The 14,666-nt window shown below is 43.2% G+C and overlaps 1 protein-coding gene across 1 annotated transcript; it reads right to left on the reverse strand.

Moving 5' to 3' along the window:
* Positions 1–327: 327 nt before the first annotated feature.
* Positions 328–14,666, reverse strand: ltn1 (listerin E3 ubiquitin protein ligase 1). The gene is made up of 32 exons (XM_069146369.1): positions 14,520–14,666; positions 14,102–14,308; positions 13,733–13,831; positions 13,224–13,454; positions 13,074–13,126; positions 12,778–12,958; positions 11,827–12,000; positions 11,403–11,593; positions 10,819–10,966; positions 10,472–10,729; positions 9,994–10,305; positions 9,510–9,728; positions 9,346–9,387; positions 9,036–9,225; positions 8,668–8,907; positions 8,433–8,586; positions 8,126–8,276; positions 7,790–8,000; positions 7,484–7,640; positions 7,021–7,134; positions 6,803–6,930; positions 6,507–6,642; positions 6,258–6,402; positions 5,781–5,994; positions 4,581–4,818; positions 4,297–4,374; positions 3,947–4,133; positions 3,612–3,777; positions 3,302–3,522; positions 2,439–2,633; positions 2,076–2,243; positions 328–1,916 (listed from the first exon to the last, which is right to left on the reverse strand). Exons 1-32 carry the CDS (start codon positions 14,559–14,561, stop codon positions 1,854–1,856), a joined length of 5,313 nt encoding a protein of 1,770 aa, XP_069002470.1. The 5' UTR covers positions 14,562–14,666; the 3' UTR covers positions 328–1,853.

The following is a 14,666-nucleotide window of genomic DNA, read 5'->3' on the forward strand; positions in this document are numbered from 1 at the left end:
GAGGAAACGCTGCTCCGTTGTTGGACGTACAGAAAATAAATTGTCACTGCACAGTCATTTAAGAAACCAGTGGTTGGATTTTGGTTCAGCTGGTTGTAAAAGAAATGTACGTTATTGACGTCGTCCCACTGGAATGGCGTTATTCGGTCGTTTGCGGGAACTGCAAATATAGTCCCAAGGATACCGTGTAATCGACTTCAGCAATACTAGCGACAACCGCTATGAATTTTCAGTGTTTGATTTGTATCGTCAGAATTCGAGATTTCTTTCTCCCCGTGATGAACCGTGCCAGAGAATTGTAGTGAAATAATAGAGAAAATAAATGTATGCTGGGAGGATTTTATTATCTGCTTTTGTGCCTTGTGAATTTCTTTGAGTTACAATCACTGTTACATGGTCCTTGACATTATTTTGTATTGTTTGCAGCAGTCCACCCCCTTCGAACACACATAGGTGCCTCAACTGACCCCCCCAGCCTGGTTCTAATTTACTGGAGTGGTCCCTCTTGTGTCGTCGTTAACACCTTGAGAGTCGAGGTAATCCAAGACCCATCTGGTCATCAAGTGAGTCTTATAGACATGTATGAATAGGTTCCTTTGCATAACAGTTCTATTGACCATGATCTAGATTACTGAGAATCTTCACAGACTACTTTTATCCTGATTTAACTTCATAAAAAGCATTTTATTTATATTTTTACTTTACTAGGCACACAAGCAAGTGTGGCATCTGAAACTGTGGATTTTCCAGGAGGAATGGCCAATCACATCTCCACCCATCAAGGATTCCAGATCAGCAAAAGTTTAGTATGACAGTCAAAGTCACATAAAAATGCTGGTAACTAAACAAGGGCAGTTTTTGTCACGTTTATAAATTCCTGCATTCGGTATTTAACAACTCGCGTCTTCAGGAAAATGTGCGCACCCGCTGTGGTTCTGTAATCCGTCCTGTAAGGCTTCAAGAGCAGCCTTTTGTGTTGCTTTACAAAGCCATTACAAACTCATAACAGACCATTGATCCTAACACATAAAGCTTTGACATTGCTCGCTGTAGTCTATCACATTCAGATCTTTACAAATGTTTAAGCGATGTACAGCATGCACGAAAGTTCAAGCACTCACTTCAACAACAAATGACTTTCTACGTGGAAGGTTTTTTTCTACTTTTTTCTGTGTTTGTGATATTTTTTTACCCACGTTCTGTTGAATCAAAAGACCCATTTCATCGAGTTGGAATTAATTTACTTTCCAGCATCATTTACAGCCGTTTGTGGGCACAGATTAAGACACATATTATTAGGTTTTGATGTCTGTGAAGCTGTTAATAACATTTTGATATTAAAAACCCACACAAGTCCTCTTTCCTGCTTTTCATAGATGAAATGTATGTCACTAACCAGACATAATCTGTTTACACTCCTAAATATTAGGAAATATTGGTGAACCGTGCTGTTGGCATTACAATTTTGTTTTCTTTGGAAAATGACAAATTTCAACAGGTCGCTTCTTTAACGACTGAAGCACACGTGTTTCAAATGATAAAAAATTAAGCCCCCCCAAAAAAAAGTATAAAAAATGACAACATCAGCAGGAAGCTGCTGACCCTGGGCATACGCACTACAGTGAAGCACTGCTATAAACACAACTGAATACTGTCACACACACTGCCCAATTAAAATCGTCTCTAGATGCTGCTTTACTTTAGTTTCGTCCTCAACAAGATTTTCTGAACTAAACAATGCCTTGCACATTTCCGTGGTCTGATAAATTATGCTTCAATGTAGATACGTTCTATAATAAGCTTCTCGGCGTAGTCGTGAACAATGCAGTCCTGGTTGATGTACAGAGGGTGTGTTAAAAGAAGGTCTCTCGGCACAGTGGGCAGGTGGACTTGTTGCTGGAGGTGAACCATTTGTACTGCAGAAAGAGGGGAAACAAACATCATCGCACTGTGTACCTCGTACACAAACAAACTTTCTCCGTTATGATGATAACAAAGATTAGAAAAAATAGACTCAAAGTATATCAGTATGATAGTTTTAACATCTGGCGATCATGCACATGTGCATAACTCACCAAACATGCCGAGTGGAATTTTTTTTTGCAGGTCCGGCAAGCCTTCTTTGGCAGGGAGTAGTTGGAGCCGTGGATAACAGAGAAGCAGATCATACAGTCCTCTATTCCCTCGAAACGCTTGTCCACATTGTTCTTCCACAGAGCCAGGCCCTCCATTATGCTGCCATTCTGGACACAGACACACCGTTTTCTCAGTAGTTTCGTGCTCGTTTTCTATTCTGATCCCTAAAAAGAAAGCATCTCCACAGCTGCCTTGGCCTGTATTGCTGAGCATCAACTTAACTGGCAGGCTTATAACCTTCCTCCAGGCTGAAGAACAGTCCCCACTCAGTACACATTTAAATCCGTTATTTGTGTCTCTACCTGATGTGTGAGGTAGGTGCTCAGCTGCAGCATCCAGTTCCTCCACTGCTGTACGGCGACGCCCACGCGCCTCCCGCTCTCTACAGTGATGGAGCCCAGAGGGTAGTTCTGTGGGAGCTGAATCACCAACTCAATGAAGATATCATCCACAGAATAGGTAGCAATCACCTCCCGTGCTGCCGAGCGGGCCTTGACCTGGAGCAGCAAGATAAATAAATAAATTCACCGCTGTCATTGGAGGTTTTTCAGTCAAAAAGCCAAGCACCCGCTGCACATTTCAATGACAGGATCCCACTCCAACTGAAGGCATCATCCTCAAATGAAAGGCAGGTGTTGCACCGCAGGATTTGTTCCTACTAAATGCAAATTTACCACAAGATAAAAGGTTCTCAAGGGTTAAATAACTGCAAAGGAGAAATAAAAAAAAAATAAAAAAAACACAAAGGCTTAACAGCTTGGGCAGAAAAGTTGCACATCTGGGCTGTAAACTGTAGACACGCTGTCATTTAAGACAAACGACATTAAAAGAATGCATTACTGTCAAGAAGTCTACAACCGTGCAAAACAACGGAAACTTTGAAACTGCTGCCAATGTATATTTAGTCAGTCTTATACTGAATAAGTGCAAAAATTATAGCTCTCTAAAGTCAATAACCCTCTCTAATTAAGAAAACTCAATTTGGCAAACAGCTCAACCCACCATCTTCCATTTCTGCAGGAAGGATCTGGCTGCTTCAACTAATTTTTGACATTTTAAGGTCTTAAGTGGAGATGTTGCGGTTCACAGTCTGCAGGTATTTGACAGCAAGCCAAGACTAGTAAAAGTTGTAGTTACACACAGAGCAATGTATTTTCTGACTTACAGTCATGCTGTCAAACATCTGAGTGCTGGTGTGGACAGATGAGATCTCCTGGGCTGAGAGAACAGGACTGACGTATTTTATTGTGAACTTCTCTGCAGCTGCGCTCACTCTCTTCTCCTGGCTGTTCCACCACAGCCTCACCATGGCAGGCAAGTCCTGCACTGTGCTGTAGTACACACTGCAAGCCAGGTGAGGGAGCTCCCACTCGACGCTGTCCGTCTCTGCAGAAAAGAAAACGCGGGAGAGGGAAGTTTAGGCTTGTTTGACGTCTCACAGTACAGAAGACGTGCGGCCGTGCTGCTTGACTTACTGTCAACAGCCGGAGAAAGGCTCTCTGTGAAGAAGGTTTTAGTCTCCCTGGTCTCCGCTCCCTGGCCTGGGTAGACCGGGTTCTCGGGCATCAGTTTAAAGAGGTGGAGGAGGAGCTTGTTCAGGGAGCAGCTTCTCTTAAGATGCTGGGCATAATGGGCACGCAGCTGAAACACAGCAGAAGGGCAGTCAATACTTCGATCACCGCGAAACGTACAAATCGGCTTCCTTGTTTACAACTAAAAAATTAAAACTAAAGTTTAAAAAAAAAAAAAAAACGGTTGATGAGATCCAAACATGTGATGATGTGATGCCAGGACTTATCATATCACTCACATGGGAGGGTGAGGACTTGAAAAAAGTGAGAAGCAGTTTCCAGGCCAGCAGGTATCCCAGGATGCAGGAGTACTCCACACTGAGAGGCTGCACCACAGCAAACTCTCCCACCTGAACCCCCGCCAGGATACTATCGCACAGCTCTTCACAGGTCGACAGGACGGCCATTAGAGAAGCTGGAGGAGAACTGAGCACACAAATGCAACTGTGAGAATCATTTAAAAAAAAAATGTTGCCCTCACCAAGTCCACAAATATTTCATATCTTGTCCTGTAAGACCGTAAATGATGCAATGCGGAGAAACCAGTAACTTCCACGTTTATAAAACCCACATCCCCCCACTAACTTACAGACATGGCTCATCTCTATCGTCATCAGACTTATTGTTGTCTCCTTCTCCATCACACTCGGGCAGCTGAGGCATGACCCTGCGTTGACAACAAGCAAGTGTGTTCAATCGTTTGTGGTAAAGCGTGAGGTGTCAAGTTCAAAACTTCCCCGCAGGATGCTTAAGATCTCAGAACGGGTAGAAAACTTTAACGACACAAAGCGAAAGCGATTTTTTTTTTTTTTCCCCCCTGTTTAATTTAGGGAAAGTTACCCACTAATAAACACCCTCAAACAAAGACCTTACTTTTCCAACAGGTGGTAGACGGTGATCTGCAGAGGTCTGGCCTTGAACAGCAGCAGAGGGCACAAAGTGTTGAGGAGCGTCTGGAGGGGCTCTGGCAGGTTGGTCTTTTGGTCCGCGATGAACCGTGATGGCAGGCAGTTTTGATTCAGCTGCTGCACTGGCACATATGTCAGAGCAACACCGACCGACTGCAGCACCGCCAGAGGGAACACGGGGTCGTCTGGTTCGGTGAAGGCATCTGAAACGAGACAACAAACACAAGCGCTGCAACGTATGAAATCAGGAATCCTACGTACAGTACTTGCATAAAATTGCCTTAACTTCTATACGATAATGACAAGTTTGGGACAGATTCAAAATGTGTGAACATAATTTCAGTGCCATACAATCGAATGAAATGTTTTTTTTGTATATATATATATATATACACACACACACACACCCAAGGAATAAATAAGTAAAGATCAAAGGAACTGAGAAAAAAAAAAAAGAACTAAATATAGACCTAGTAATATTGTATCCATAAATTTACATACACAAAACCTACAATTACTGCCTTGCGATTTTATGCCTCTCATCCAGTCAAGTTGTAGTTTACAGCTATGATTTTTTATTTAGAGATAAAATTAAATATATGTTCTGATGCATGTCATCTGTATTCATTCGTAAATGTATGGACAGAAACAAAAAAAAAAAACATAGGAAAAATCTTTGTATGTGTTCACACGCTTGACCAATAAAGCTGATTCTGACCACAAAGTGGTAATCTTAACATTATATTCCAAGAATCGTGATACATTGTTTGTATTGTAATATAGCATGTCACAGTGAAGTTCATCTTTCACATTTTGGACGTAAAATGTCATCATTTTATCCTTTTAGACATTTGAGTAAAATGTTGTCATAATTAGTGTATTAATTCTGGAGCTGAAAGATCACAGTGACCTTTGACCACTAAAATCTTTGCAGCACATCTGAAGAAATGAACTCGGGGCATGCCTGAGATATTGCATTCACGAGAATGGGACGGACAGACAGATGGACAACACGAGGACATCACGCTTCGAGTCACGGGGTTGCTGCCGGCATGGAGGAATGAAAAGTAGGTAGGTTTGGGTGTCTGATTTATTTTTATTTTTTTAGGACAGACTTAATTTCCGGACATCATAACATCCTAATAATAATAAAACTGACACACACCTGTGATATGGACAGGCAGCGGTAACAGCAGGTTGTAGATTCCCTCGATGAAGAAATCTGTCCATTCGCCAGCCAATTCTGATGGCAGCTTCTCCAGCACATCGGACGGAGGTGACGTGAAGAACTGGTTCAGCTTCACTATTAATGCAGCGTTCTCACACACAAACAGCTGCACCCATGGGTTCCACAGACTGCTCACATTCTCACTGGCCGTCTGAGATTGGGAGCCAGCAAATAAAGTCAAAGAGGTGAGGAAACAGCAGTGCAGAGCTACAAATGAAGAACAATCGGCAATAAAGTGGACAAAGTTGTATTTTAAACAATAACTTATTGTGGGGGAAACGGAGAAGAATAGAAAGGACAGTTTAAACACCAGAGTTCGGGACAGTAATCATCCACACTGCCAGCTCTGTAGTAAACTCTGGCCTCTGACCTCAAAGTCACTGAGCAGCATAATACGTACGAGATATGTCTCACCTCCAACCACGCCAACATAGAACAGAGCAAGAAGTCCCACTGGTTTCCCCCGAGAACTGTCGGACAATGAGTCACCAGCCAGGACAGGAAACGCATCATCTCCACACAAAGGTTCAACTGTTCTGCAGTTGCTTTCGACAGGTCGCTGAAATGATTTTTTTTTGTTGTTGTTGTTTTTTTTTTTGTTTTAATGTCTAAAAAAGTATAGACTTCCAAAGATCAAATTAATGGTGTGTGTGATTACGTTACCTCCCAAACAGGAACCAGTCCTCTTGGCTGTTCCTCCATTCCATCACAGTGGCCAGGACCGCCTGTACAAACTCATCCTCTACTTGTGTGTTGGCCTTCAGACAGCACAGCAGCACTGCCAGACACCCGTACACATCTGCGACACACAGCACGACATTATTATTTGCTTACTTAAGTCCAAAATGTCCATGTATGTATTTGTGTGTGTGTGTGTGTGTGTGTGTGTGTGTGTGTGTGTGTGTGTGTGTGTGTGTGTGTATGTGTGTGTGTGTGTGTGTTTAAGTGGTTATTCTCACTGTCATCCTCTTGCCAGTTGATTAATCCAGCAGTAGCCAGAGCTACGAGAGTCTCTCTGTCTTCGTCTTCCATTGCCGGACAGAGCACCTGGAGCGTGCTCAGTTTGCTCTGAGACACTGGGAACAAACTGATCAAACACAGGCCATTTTCAGTTCCCAACACCGAGGCCAGAGTGATCACATAACAGCTTCCAATACTATGAATTCAAATTACTGACCTGTTTGCACTACTGTAAAGCTTCCTCACAGCAGCACAGCGAGTGGCTGCTGAGACATTAGTGTGGATGTAGTTGTCTAGAGTCAGAGACCACAGACCTCCGTCTGTCACTGCCCTAAAGGGTAACAAAGTGAAACACCGTACATTCAGTGACTATTGTCCTAAATTACTGCTGGGGAAGTTACACATGAGACTATAACATACAGCTGATGACTTCTGCTGAAGTGTTCCTTCAGAAGCTGACAAATGTATAATCTTCCAGTTTTTGGTAGTAAATTTGTTGTTATTAATTGCCAGGTAAAGCATAGTCCAATGAATTAAAACCAAACCCATGTCTTTTATGTCTCTGCAGATCCAGACAAGTTGGAGCTCTGTTCATCAGGAATATTATTAAATCTTCTGATCTTATTACGTTTATTTGTGCTTACTCTTCCAAGTACTAAATGAATATGAGTGAACCTCACCTTGAGTAGAGAGTCTCTAGCAGGGTTTTCATTGGAACCTGGTTGTGGAGTCCGTCTGCCAGCCCCCAGTGAGTCAGCAGGTTGTGATAGGCCGACACCATCATTGGGCTGTACTTTACTTCCTTACACCACTGCAGTGCATACAGCAGTTCTGAAACTGACATACAAAACATGCCATGCCAAAACATTATTAAACAGCATCAAAGATTGTTGAGAGAGAAAAAAATACACATTAAAGTGCACATATAAAAAGTAAAACACACAAAGGTGAGAGAAGGATATAGTTCATGTGTCCCATGTATGTACCCGTGTACTTGAGATCTGTAAGGGGTAATGGACACACTGCCTCCTTTTGGCCACAAGGTATGAATGCAACGGTCTGGGCCACCTGACCCAATAGGGCACAGGCACATAGGTGGGCTGGCAGCCTGTTTGACTCCCTAAACTTCCACATGTCCATTGAGGGTTTTTTGCACACTCCTCTGTGACGGCCGGAGAGTAAAGGTGTTTTGATCCACTGACGACAGGAAGAAAAAAAAAAAGAGAAAGAACAATGCAAAGTCAAATGTTTGGTGAGCAGGATTTAATGTATGATCGCACCTGAATTTTCCAAGAGTAAGGATGAGGTGTTGGCCAGCTGACCTGAGGAGGTAAAGCCTGTCTGATTCTTGTCCATTCAGGCTGGCTGGGCATCAAGAGGGTGGAGAACTGGATGAGGATGGAAGAGGCTCGATCGCAGGCAGAATTGATCGTCTCCACGACGCTTTGCACAGCCACAACCAGAACCTGTAAACTAAAAAAAGAACATTCGATCTGACTTCAACAAAGCTTTAAGATATTGCTGCACCGATTCAGACACAACGAACCATATCTTGGGAAAGGTTTACTGTCAAATCCACTTCTTTTTTTTTTATACCATTTTTAAACATCAGAGCAGGATGTTAATTACCCTTTAATATCCAGAGAAACGGTGAGTAGTTGATTCATCACCCAAACAGCTGCACTATGCAGGAAACCACCTTCTGTGACCTCATATTCACAGTGTTGGACCAGTGAGTGGACCCCAGCTACACACACTTTCTTCAGCTTTTCTAGAAGAGAGTCTTTCAAAGCCATATCAACACAAATTAGTTATTTATCTCACCTGACAAATACATATGTTTGTACAATGCACGAGTACTCACCAGACAGGTGAGTGTGCGTTTGATCTTGGGCAGTGAGCTGGAAGACGGTCAGCAACAGCTCCTCAGCAGAGAGTAGTAGAAGACAGTCTTGTACAGAAGAGAAGAAAGTGGAGGCCACGTCACAGATGAAGGAGATGAGCGGCTCCATGTTGCCCGCGTCGGACAGACTCTTGGTCTCAGACAGAGTGGCATGGAGCTTCTCCAAGATCTTCTCCATGTACACCTCGCCTATCAGAGACTCTGCGCAATGTAGAACAGATGAAAATAGTGATTATACAGTTTGGTTGCCGAGAAGAAAACGTACACGCGTTGTGAAAAAAAAAACAACCAAAAAAGCGCTTTCCTGGTGTGAGCGTGTTTTTGCTCACCGTTGTTGTGGTGCTGAGAGAGGACCAGGCTGATAAGCGTCCAACTGTGGCTGCTTGTTGCAGAGGTGGAACCCCGTGAGCTGCTGCCCACCTTGCACAACTCCTCTGTCAATCCCAGGAGCCGTTCACCCAGAACTGAACCTTTCAGCCAATCAGTGCAGCTCTGAAGAGTCTCAGGATCTGTACATGCCTGACAGAACGGAGAGCAGCACAGCACGGACGTTTCTAACGATGTACATTGTTCCAAGTAGGTAACACGCATTGGTCAAAACAAAAACAAAAAAATCAATGCAAAGTGAATGACACATACCCTCTGTATAATTTGCAGGACAATTCCCCACTGTAAGCCCATCTTGAAAGCAGAGTGAGAAGAGTGAATGTCAATAAAGTAACAGCAGCTCAGTTGGAGTTGAATCTACAACAAATCAATATGATATGATACATGAACTCTGCGACGTCTACATCTAATATTACCGTGGTGATGTGGTTGAGGATGCGCGTGGTCTCCTGTCGGCTGCAGCAGTGGAGGGAGCTGAAGACCATCTCCACCAGATGCTCAGTGTCCCTGCGCTCCTTCTCAGCCAGCCACGCCACCACCCGCTCCAGCAGGAACTGCATTGCTGGATTTTTCGTGGTCGTTTCGTCCTTCTCCGTACCGTCCGTCGTTATTTTATTGTCCAGTTCAACCAACGTCTAAGACGAGCACAGTTCAGGAAAAACATTTATAGCATCAGGGAATTGAAAGGTTCGTTAAAAAAACGTGAACCTAAAAGGCCATAGCAGTGTTTTTTCATGGTCAAGACCAATATGTTTCACAGATATAAAGACAACTTGATGGGGTGTTAAAACACGAATATAGATTAGTTGACCAGAACGGCTAAAACTCAAGAATGCTTAACAAAGAAGAAACGACTGACATCAAAATACACTAATCTGTAATTTGTAGAGTGTGACTCACACTGAAGACCCTGGGTGTGTGGAAAGACCGCAGCAGAAGGGAGAGGAAAACAAGATGTCTTTCTGAGTTTTTCTCATTCACATGCACCAGACACAGCTGTGCCAGCTGGCACACCACTTCTTCAAAATGCTGCGTCTGTAGGGACTCAAATGCTTTCTCATTCATGAGCCCTGACACGGTCTGCACAGGCTTCTCAACTTCATCCCCCTCAACTCCAGTTTTCTCATCATCTTCTGGCTTTGAGAAACACATCCTGACAGATTTCTTCTTCTGGACGTGCTTTTTCTTTACTCTCTGCGGGTAACGCATCACCTGCAGAAATACGGGAGAGAATTCATTTATTTAGGCGTCATTTCCTCAGCTGAACTTTGGCCGCTTTTTTCAAATGTAAATTGCTCCGACAGAAATATTGATCTGTTGTATCCTTAAGTGTCAAAATTGAAATTTCAATAGGGAACATGTCTGGAAGTAAACTCACCTCCAGCAAGGTGGCTACTCCTTCCAAAGCCTGTGGATCTGCCTCCTCGCTGTCGACGTAACGCACAAACAGAAGACCGAGGTCCTCCCAGATGTCTGCTAGAAGTCTTTGAAAAACATCCTTGCTGTCATTTGCTTCGCCGTCACCGTGTAAACCGGCCCTCCTCTCCCAGGAAATGAGTGTTTCGGTGACCAAAAGGAAAAGAGGACCATTCTGAAGGGAGGGATTTCTCAGAGCCATTTCTAGTAAAGGCAGGAGCTGCAAAAAGAGAAGAGAACGTCAGGAAAAATCTGGACTTCAGCAGATTTGACACGATGGGAAAAGTATGCAAGACTGTGTGGTCCCACCTGCTGTGAGATAAGCATGGTCCTTATTTTCCCATGGTCCTCTTCTTGTTCTGTATTGTGAAGTACGACGTACCGCAAGCACTCAACAAATGATGTCACTATAACGGCACTTTCTGATGGGCTGGTCACTGCACGCTCACTAGACAGACTGAGGCGAATACGGACACGTTTAAAGTTAAACAGTGTGATGCAAGAAATATCATATACGAGACCTAGACATGTATTATTTGATATCAAAATGTCTCAGGATATAAAACAATGGACGTAAAGTCAAATACAAAATAAACAAATTACTACACGGAGCAGAACTGTGTTCCACTTTTCCCCATTACATCAGTAAAAATAAATTTTAAAATATCCGTATTACCTATGAATTTTAATAACACATTTTCGTAGATTGAAATAAAAAATTGCGCAGACCAAAAAAAACCAAAACAAAAATTCTAAAAAGATAACATTATACATGATAATTGTGATTGTGATTTATCACTCAGCCCAAGCACACACACATACACACACACACACACACACACACACACACACACACACACACACACACTCACACATGTATATGAAGAAATTACCCTTGTATGAATGCCATGAAGAAGGTTGTGTAGAAGTCCAGGTTTGGATCCGTGACCTGCCGGGGCAGTTTGCTGAGGAGCGGCATCAGATTAGGGTGGAGTGCTTTAGCCATGCCTTTGCCACCGTCTTTTAATAGAGCCCACAGTTTAGGTAAGAAGCCTTTCTTTGCATTCACATGTGTCCAGCAGTCCTGAAAGAGGAGCAGAAACTCAAGAGATCAGATGCAATTTAACCATTAATTAGCACAACAAAAGAATGAAACACATCCACTCAGGTGACTGTACTCGTGCTGGTGAATATAACTCCTCCGCGCACTACCTATCAACTCTACTGTAAGAACATGGACAGTCCACAACATTATAGCAAACATAATAGAATTGGCATTACTGTATACGTGAGGTCACGCCTTAAACACAAGCTTACCGGGACTGTAGACACAACGTGAAGAACAGCTTCCCACACAGGAGGCAGTACTACAGGATCTGTGTCATCAATACTGAGGAGAACAGCGGGACAGAGTCGTGCTGCCTCAGCTTGGACCAGTCCTGGAGTGAACTCACACAGAGCGCACATCATCTCAAAAAACGCCCCTTTCACCTGTGGAGCAGCACAACGCAACAATGACTGAAAGATCTTTACAACAGATTACAGCATGTGTATTAGGTGGTATTTGGCAGCACAAATGTGATGCGACTTAACTTCTCGTGCTTTTTTTCTGTTAACATTTCGCCATCGCATGTGAACATGACAATAACAAGAGTACTGTTCACACCATCCCTCTGTTCAGTCTGGGGTCAAGTTTCCTCTTGGAGCTGCACTCGGGTAGTTTTGAGTGCAGCCCGATGGACCTTAAACTTATTCATATTTGCAGCTGTAGTCCCAGGAACATGAAGCTGCTTGGAGTCCGATAGCATTTATTAGCATAGAATTTTCATTCTGATTTTCTCAGACAGCTCCCTGCTTTGCTTTGTTCAGTGTGGTGCACACAATAATACCAAACAGCAGAGTGACCACCTCTCTTCATTTAAACAAGCTGAATGACTGATAACAAGACCGAACATAAGTGTGTTTGATACTAATTTAACAGTTCATTAAAAAAAAATCATTACGACCCAATTATTTTAAATCTATCGAGGGAATTTTTGAATAATCTTTGTAGAAGAACCAATAATTTATCTTTTTTCACACTTTCTTTGCTGTACTCTATGGCATACCAAAGGCTGCAGGTATACATGAGAAAATTACTTTGAATTCAATCACTTTTGAATAAAAATGAAACATTGTTTTGATGAGCCGTTAAAGGTACCAACAAATTCATCCAGGACTGTACATGCGTACCAGGTAAATAAGGCCACGAATTACATGTGTTAGTACCTGTGGTGTCTTGTGTTTGCTGTACTTCCAGAACTTCGCAGAGTTAACGAGTTGTGATAGTCTTTGCTCGAGGGCTTCTCTGTCATTTTGCAGCAGCAGGGAGAGCAGTCTCTTCACCCCCAGCAAAGAACTGGTCAGCATGCGCACATATTTGGATTCTCTCTCCTCCTCTGTCACACTTCTAGAAAACAGGGGGAACCGGCGACTCAGCAAACACTGACAAAAGTATACCATCATTATGCCAACACTGAGATGGTCGGACACAGAAGCTGTAAAGAGCTAAAGTCTTCACTTACTGTGGGTCACTCAGTGTGTCTGCGGTTTCCTTTAACAAAATATCTTGAAGGACCTGAAACATAAAAAATTAAAAAAAACGTGTTAAATTTAGCTCGGTACATTACATCAAAAATCCACTTGTCATCACTAAAGCGACCACTACTACTCACATTAAGGATCTCATCCTTGCAGAAGCTGAGAGCCTCGGGCTGTTTGGTGGGTGAAAATGCAGCCTGGAAGGCCTGACATGCAGCAGAGGCTGCAGGTGAGTAGGTGTCACACTGGGACAGAATCCAGTGGCCCATCAAGCTCTTCAGAAAGGGGGCCAAGCTGCGACGCACTTTTAGAACCAGCTGCTCAAAGGCCTGCTGGGTAGCCTCCCTGATGCGGCGGTCGTGATCCTGACAGACATAATCCAAAAAACTAAATTTTTCTAATGTAGACACACACCAAAATCCAGCACTCACACACAATAACTCTCTAGTCTGGTTTTAGGCAGCCTCTTTTTTCCCGAGATATTACAAAACGATAATTGTATTTTACTTTTATTTGATAGGAAGGTTGAGAAAGTTGGATTATTTATTTACTAAAGATGGAGTATTTACACAATGTAAAAACAATTTGAAAAATAGATACGGAAAAAGAAATTTCACAAATGCCTGATGAAAGACAAGCTCACCACTGATATCTTGCAGTAAATCCTTGGCCAGTATGGTAGGACCCCTTTTACTTCTTCAGCATCCCGCTCCTGACACATGGACCCAAAGTCCTGCACAGCCTGAGAAGATTACACACAATCAATAAACACATCTGGAACAAACAATAACAACAACAACAAAAAAACATATCCAATGACAGATTGCTTATCAGGTTTTTCACACAGTATTTTCTATTATTTAAAGTGGCATTTCGGAGAGAAAAGTGTGTTTTATGTGTTTACAATGGCACTTGTAGATTATATGTTTGATTCTGAAGAGGTTTTGTTTGTATTATGTGGAACTGTGTGTGTGTGTGTGTGTGTGTGTGTGTGTGTGTAAGTTAAACTCACTTTCAGTCTCGTCACAACATCCCTCTTGGAGAGTTTCCTGAGCACCAGGCGGAAATCAGCATCCACTAGGTTGTCAATGTCCTCTGCGCCGTGGACAGCTGGCACGTAGCTCAGCTCCGACGTGACCGCTGACCCGAAGCCCACGAACCCCGGGATGACGCCACCCTCCCGGGTCAGCGCCTCGGCAGCTCGCCCGCTGCTGGACGGCTAGTTTCGGGAGAGAAGCGTGTGGTCTTGTGAACATTCAGCAGCAGTAATAAGGCAGACGTAAACGTTTGTGGTTACGGACCAGCTGAGCCAGCGGAGCCACGCGCTGCGTTAGCGGGTGACCTGAAGTTTACATTAGCTCGTGCTAGTGTTGGTCGCTAGCAGTCTTAGCTCCTACAACGCTACGTTACAGAAACTGGCAGCAACTTACCCGAACATTTCCTTTAGTTCGCTGTTTGTTTTTACCCCCCATGGGCACGTACTAACGTTTATTTATCTATTTCCAGTGATAACTTTTGTAGTTACTGATGCTGACGGTATTTCATTAAACAGGGCGACATGTAACGTCGAACTTTTC

The sequence above is a fragment of the Embiotoca jacksoni genome, unplaced genomic scaffold (assembly GCF_022577435.1).
Source record: "Embiotoca jacksoni isolate LCO1_2020_lvr unplaced genomic scaffold, fEmbJac1.0.p SCAF_13, whole genome shotgun sequence".
Classification (NCBI taxonomy): domain Eukaryota; kingdom Metazoa; phylum Chordata; class Actinopteri; family Embiotocidae; genus Embiotoca; species Embiotoca jacksoni.